The following is a 6,708-nucleotide window of genomic DNA, read 5'->3' as shown; positions in this document are numbered from 1 at the left end:
CCCTCCCCTCCCTCCCTCCCTCCCTCCCTCCCTCCCCTCCCCTTCCCCTCCCCCTCCCTCCCTCCCTCCCCTCCCTCCCTCCCCTCCCTCCCTCCATGGCATGATTCCGCAGAGAGGAGGAAGCGGAGGCGGCCGTAGAAGCAGAGGAGGGGAAAGGAAAGCTCAGATCCTTAGAGTCTATCATGCTGAGCAAGCGTGGGGAGCTCAGGGTCATCCTCCTCCTCATGATTGCCATGGGGCTCGGATGGCTGCTGATACTCGCTAGGATCGCTGATTCCATGTCGCCCGAGCCACCAGGCAGGACAGAGCAGACTCACCTCAAGGAGGAGAAGGAGAGGGTGAAAGGGAAGCTCTCCTCTTTCTCCTCAGCCCCTGCCTCCCGATCATGGCAGATGATGGAGAAGAGCCTGGGTGGCTTCGTGCCCAGCAGGGACTGGAGCAATCTCACCCATCTCATAATGGTTGCCGGCCACACGGTCTTCATGGGCACGGACTTTTCGAGCGCAGGGTCGCAGGGGGATCGATGGTTCCTGTACGACTACCAGAGGAATCAGTTCGACTGGTTCCTGCAGCACATCACCGCGGGGGTGAAGCTGGCCCAAGAGGATCCCAGCAGTCTGCTGCTCTTCAGTGGGGGGGCGACGAGGATGCTCGCGGGCCCGAGGACGGAAGCGCAATCTTACTGGCTGTATGCAGATGCTCAGGTTCATCTCGAGCTCAGTGCTTGCTGGGCAGTCACGTTTGACTCCAGGATTGGTTTCTGGACCCGTCGAAGTACACTCGCATGCAGATTGAGAGCCTCAAGCACAGAGTACACACGGAGGACTTTGCAAGAGACAGCTTCGAGAACTTGCTCTTCAGCATTTGTAGGTTTCGTCAGCTAACGGGAAGGTATCCCGAGAAGATAACAGTCGTCAGGTGAGATGTTGTTCAAAGTGTTTCAAGATAGTTCTTTCTCACTTGTTGATACGGCGAAGCCTACCCTTCAAGGAGAAGCGATTCCGCGAGATCCACAGGTCACCTTGCTGAAGCTCTTGCACCATCGTCTGATGGGTTAATCCACACTAGGAAGGCTCTCCGCTTCCCCATACACCGATTCGAGTTCGTGGGGAGGGGAGGCTCTCCCCCAGCTGCTGTCGAGGGAGAGCTCCGGCACTCGCTGACCCCGTACGAGAGGGATCCTTACGGATGCAGGTGACTCCCTCCCTCCTTCTATCTGCACATTTCCGTGCGTTGATCGGATACTCAAGGGGATCCTTGGCCGAGAAGCGCAAGTCACGGAACCCCTTCAACATGGCGGTACCATATCCCCAGGTTCGAATCATGCTGTCCTGCAAGATCCCTGCAAAACTTCTCCACTCCACGGCATGCTTGCTGAAGATGCTGCTTTCCCAGGGCTGCGAGGAGTTGACTTCGCTCTTCAAGTTCTGCGGGACCAACATATACTTCGGGACCCTCCCCTGGGACCCATAGATCGATCAATCGATTCCATCGGTGTCCCTTCTTGTTCGCAGACGGTTGACGATCCGCCTGAACGATTTTGTCAGACGCACCCACAGATATTAATTGGATGTATTTTTGCTTTCAATCGCAATGCACGCTCCTTACCTTTCAGCTTCCTCTTTCCTCGCCTTGCTGTATGCATCCTTGTCTCGTTCCATCCTTAAAGTATCTTTCAGAAGCGAACGCATATCAGACCAGAGGCTGTTGCTCCGGCGGTCTCTCCTTTCATTCGTTCCTTCTTGACCACTTTTGGTGGACAAGTTATTCGCGTCCATCAGATCTCTGCCTCTTCGGTCATCTGTGGCTCGTCCTCTTGCTTGTCCCGTCTTCTCCGCAAATGAAGATGATCCCCAGCCACGTGATGCTTCCGAGCTTTCATCGGCAGCTGCAACATCGCCAGCTTGGACTGGAACAAGCATCGGACTGTTCGATCGCATTGCATCCGTCGGATCCCCATTCTGTAGTGTCAAGTCCTTGTATTAGTGTCATGTGTCTTGCAGGAAGTTGTCAACAACCTCTTCCTCGATACCGACTCCATGTTGCCACCATGGCTTGGGAGGGGAGGTGTAGAAATTCGTTATCTGGACGTCGTTCTTGGTCAGTCAGGGGTTCGCAATTCATACCAATGACCTCACTTTGGCAAGATTAATGGTTTCTCCGTCTTTCAATCGTTCTTCTGCCCGAGAGGCCAGCCTTCTTTCCGTGTTTAAGATCCGCCTTTGCTTCTCGATCTTTTTCCTTTCGCAATCCATCAGTACACGTGGAGTCGCAATGAAGCATTTGCAAGAGAGACATTGCTTTTCAAAGCAGGCAAGACTCATGATAATCACCTGATATTCTCAATCTCTTGCTTTCCTCTTTCATAATCCCTGCCCAATTTCCGGTTCTCCTCCTCAACAGGAGTCGTGGCATCAACTCGCTTTAAGAGGGCCTGGAGGAACGTAGATGCAGCGTCTTGGCGGCGCGAACGAAGAGCAACGGGTGGAGGAGAAGCAGGAGAAATCACCATGGTTACGATAAGGATGGCAGGGAACGAGAGCATGAGGATTGGGAGGGCGCGACCCCACCATCCAATCCTTTTCGCCATGTCCCCTGCGCAATCGGGTGGGGCTAGCTTTGAAGTATCGGTGTTGCACTATACTTTTCTTAGTTTTTATCTTAGGTATACCCCAATTTTACAGTATTTACTAGGGGTGGGTAGTAAAACATGGCACACACACAGACTGGAATCTTGGAAGTGACGTGTGGGGCAGCAACCTGTCAGCTAGATGATGGAGGGGTAGACAATCTGAGGCGGACATGTACTAACACGAGAAGGAGCAGGCGCAAGCAGGAGGAGGGAGAGGGAGAGGGAGGAGAAGGAGAAGCGGCTGGGAAGGAAGGAAGCACACAGGGGGGAGGAAGGAGGCTGAGGGAGGAAGTTAGAGGAGGGGAGGTAGGAGGGAAGTGAAGAAGGGCAGCAGCGACAGCAGCAGGAGGAGCGGGGAAGTGGGAACGATACCAAGCAACGGGGATAAAGATAAAGGTTTGCGGGAATTTCGACTTCGGAGAGATGAAGAAAGGATTCCTATCTAGTGCGAAGAGTGATACAGATGGATCAGAACAATCGATCCATGCAGACAGCAGCGGCAGCAGCCCTGCAGCAGCAAAGAAGAAGACAACATCGTCGTCATCCTCGAGTGAGCAGCGGGAGGCAGCGGAGCCCAGCGTCAATCTCTCGAAGCAAGTGCCTCGTTTCTCGCTCGGCCCCGTCCGCAAGAGCCCAGTCGCATGCCTGGTGCTTGGGATGGCAGGCAGCGGCAAAACGACGCTGATGCAAAGGATCGCTGTTCACATACACAACCAGCAGCTGCCATCGTACATCATCAACCTGGACCCTGCAGTCAGCTCGGTTCCTTACGGTTGCAACATTGACATCCGCGACACAGTGAATTACAAGCAAGTGATGAAGGAGTACGAGCTGGGACCGAACGGGGGGATCTTGACGTCGCTGAACCTCTTTGCAACCAAGTTTGACCAAGTCATGGGGTTGATCGAGCAGAAGGCCGACAGCCTCCAGCATATCTTTGTGGATACTCCTGGACAGATCGAGATCTTCACTTGGTCTGCTTCTGGTACCATCATCTCTGACATGTTCGCTTTCTCTGTTCCCACTGCATTGATCTACGTGGTGGACACTCCGAGGACAACGTCCCCGGTGACCTTTATGTCGAACATGCTCTACGCATGCTCCATCATGTACAAGTTCAAGGTTGCAAGTTGATCCTCGCAGTTGTCTTGTCTGAACCTTGCTTCAAGCTTCCCTTCATCCTCGTCTTCAACAAGACCGATGTGACCTCGGCCGACTTCGCCATGTGACCTCTTTGCCCGTGTTCATCTGCACAGCCTGACATGGATTTTCAACTTGCTGCGTGTGTAGCGATTGGATGACAGACTACGAGAAGTTTCAGGAGGCTGTTCAAGACGAAAAGGCGTATGCTGGGACTCTGTCAGCCTCTATGGGGCTCGTGCTAGAGGTAGTTGATTAAGGCCGCCCTTACTCCACGCTCACATGGGGCAGGAATTCTATCGGAACATCACGACTGTCTGCATGTCGGCAGTCACAGGAGAGGGAGTCGAGGTCCTGACGGTCCTCCGTGTAGACATGAGCTGATGTGCAACTCAGGATCTGTTTGACAAGATCGCGCGGGCAGGGGAGGAATATGCGAATGTGTACAGACCGATGTTGGAAGCCAAGTAGGAGAGGAGGAGGGGACGACATTCTCTGCTTACCTTGCGAGCAGGGCTGAGGAGAAGCAGAAGCGTGAAGCGAAAGCTACCGAACGACGATTAAAGAAGGTGAAGACATGCGGAGGCTGGACCCGGGGCTCCTTGGTGTGAATTTGCTGTAGATGAGGGAGCAAATGGCAAAAGTTGGAGGATTGGACAAAATCAAACGTCTGCCTTGTAACCTCTTCTTGAGATCAAACCGTGACTTTGTCAAACAGCTCCCAAGGAGGACGATGAAGAGGATGAGGAGGAGAATGAGTTCAAGGCGAATCCGAAGGGAGGGTTTGCAGCCTTTGAGCCCGACAGTGACGAGCTGGACGATGGAGAAGATGACGTTGAATTTGCGAATCAGGTCAGTTTGTTACTTCTTCCCCCTGCCAAATGGATTCTTAGCGCTGGACCTTTCAGGCCAAGGAGGGGCACGCTCCAATTGATCTCATGGAACATCTGCGGATCCGTCAGAATGCTCAGGTCGACCTCCCGACAAGACTGACTTGGAGGTTCTGACTGGCTGGCGTTCTCCGCAGAGAGGCGACGAAAGCGACATGCACGCCTTGAACGAGATCCTGAGCAACGTCAACGACGGGAATGTCCGCATCGACTGAGTAGGTTCAAGACATCTGCTCCTTCTACGGTTTAGAACTTTTACTTTTTTTTCACTTTTGTTGAATTAAAGAATCATATTTTCATCTATAGAACAATGAATAAACTTGCTTGCACAGGGGCGATACCGGCGTGTCTACAACTATACAGTCACCCTGTGCACTATAACGAACCCCTCCTCCTCCTCCTCCTCCTCCCTCTCCTCGTCTGCCACTAAGGTCCAAGACGACTTGTCCCAGTATTCATGCGTCTCTTCATCCCATCCAGTATGAACCTCCTCATTACTGGTTTCTCCCCTGCATCCAGAGAAATTCCGGACGATCTTTTTCACCCTCCTTTGATTGACAATCCAGTCTGGAAAGCGATCCTTCAAGGCCTGCGGATGAACGATAAGTTTGGTATTAAGCAAAAAGCGAGGGACATCGTTTAGAACACAAAAAATCGAGTGAAGTTCAAACTCGCGAAAACTGTACCTGATGCAATGCCTTGGAAGTGCAAAGCTTCGGGTCTCTGAAGAGGATCCTGAGAGCTTGTACCAGCTCCTCCTCTTCAGGAATCCGTTCAATGGGCTCTTGAGTCTTCTTGTGCATGGCGTTCACGTTACGATGCACCGAGCTTGATCTTCAGGCCGAAGATGACCACGGGAGTATCACTCGTTCAAAAGCTTGAAATCAAGCTCTTTTCCACTTGTTGTCCAGTAATCTGGTTGAAACGAACAGTTTCGATCCTCCTTTCGTTGCCTATCTCACCTCACCTCTCCTCGCTCTCCTCTTCCCGCCTCCCGCTGCGCCTGCTCCTGCCCTCCATCGTTGCAGATCTACAAATCTTATACCTTCACCACCAACCCCACCCCAATTTCCGAAAACACAAGACTACCCCTACCACCAGTTCTAGCAACAAGTCCCACCACCCTAGTAGGATCAAGACTACGAGGTTTCAAATGACCCTACCCCAACTGTTGCTACCCCACCCGCTCACCCCCACCCCTCTTGTTGCAGGCTCAACGCTTCTGGAACAATACTCCTTTACTTAAATACTACCCCACCCATTGTACCTGTGACATTAACCCACCCTTCAGAACACATGTCTCAATACTATGACCCTCAAATTTTCCTCTAGACCCCAATTATCCCAAGTTGACACTACCTAATACATACACCCCTACCACATCAATTGATTCAGTACCGGTTCATTTGAACTCTGACCCCTCTAGATAGCTGACTACCCTACCCACTTCCAACAGGTATCAGGTTATGTCTCTTCGTTCAAACCAGACCCAACAACAGGACCCACACAGGCCACTACCCCCTTGCTTTCAGCACCCTACCTTTCAAATGGTCAAATGAGGACCCCTACCCTTAAATTTCAACAAACTCAGAGCTGCAACATCTAAAGACTTCCCCTCATTGGAAACAACCCTACCCCTATCATACATCCACTCACCCCCACCCCCCAGGTAACCCCCGTTCAATTCATTACCCTCACTTCCTTGCCGAAAACAGGCGCAAACCCTTGCAAGCCCTTTAAGAAGGGAGGGTGGTATAGTTGAAAAAGTATGAGAAGAATAGTAAAATATGAAATTTGCATAGGCTAAATTTCAAAATACTCTATACAAATTGAACATTTGTCAGTTTCGAAAGAATTTCTTCTCTCGGGGTAGGTAGGGTGGCCGGTAAAATATTAGTAAAACAGGGTGTAGGTGTAGAGGACCACCGTACAACCTATGCAGAATTGGACGGGTAGTCAGTGGGTCGGTACAGGGGGTAGGGTTCGAGTTTGAATGTTTGAACTACGCCGCGGCCGCCACCGCGCCGGGCCCGGGTACTACCGTAC

General features: G+C 52.0%; 3 protein-coding genes across 3 annotated transcripts; 2 read left to right on the top strand and 1 right to left on the bottom strand.

Moving 5' to 3' along the window:
- Positions 1-395: 395 nt before the first annotated feature.
- GUITHDRAFT_70376 (hypothetical protein) lies at positions 396-1,473 on the top strand (the record flags this gene model as incomplete). The annotated part of the gene is made up of 6 exons (XM_005833538.1): positions 396-704; positions 752-918; positions 978-1,016; positions 1,069-1,194; positions 1,251-1,314; positions 1,396-1,473. 6 exons carry the CDS (start codon positions 396-398, stop codon positions 1,471-1,473), a joined length of 783 nt encoding a protein of 260 aa, XP_005833595.1.
- Positions 1,474-1,604: 131 nt separating this feature from the next.
- GUITHDRAFT_138005 (hypothetical protein) lies at positions 1,605-2,590 on the bottom strand (the record flags this gene model as incomplete). Its single annotated transcript, XM_005833537.1, has 5 exons — positions 1,605-1,976; positions 2,019-2,084; positions 2,139-2,241; positions 2,334-2,434; positions 2,510-2,590. The coding sequence occupies 5 exons, from the start codon at positions 2,588-2,590 to the stop codon at positions 1,605-1,607; spliced, it is 723 nt and encodes a 240-aa protein (XP_005833594.1).
- A 699-nt stretch (positions 2,591-3,289) lies between these two features.
- Positions 3,290-4,243, top strand: GUITHDRAFT_157711 (hypothetical protein; the record flags this gene model as incomplete). Its single annotated transcript, XM_005833536.1, has 5 exons — positions 3,290-3,754; positions 3,802-3,857; positions 3,923-4,019; positions 4,064-4,123; positions 4,169-4,243. 5 exons carry the CDS (start codon positions 3,290-3,292, stop codon positions 4,241-4,243), a joined length of 753 nt encoding a protein of 250 aa, XP_005833593.1.
- Positions 4,244-6,708: the final 2,465 nt, after the last annotated feature.

This window comes from Guillardia theta (assembly GCF_000315625.1).
Source record: "Guillardia theta CCMP2712 unplaced genomic scaffold GUITHscaffold_29, whole genome shotgun sequence".
NCBI classification, from domain to species: Eukaryota; class Cryptophyceae; order Pyrenomonadales; family Geminigeraceae; genus Guillardia; species Guillardia theta.
The sequence above is the reverse complement of the archived record's forward strand: the minus strand, read 5'-3'. Positions and strand labels throughout refer to the sequence as shown.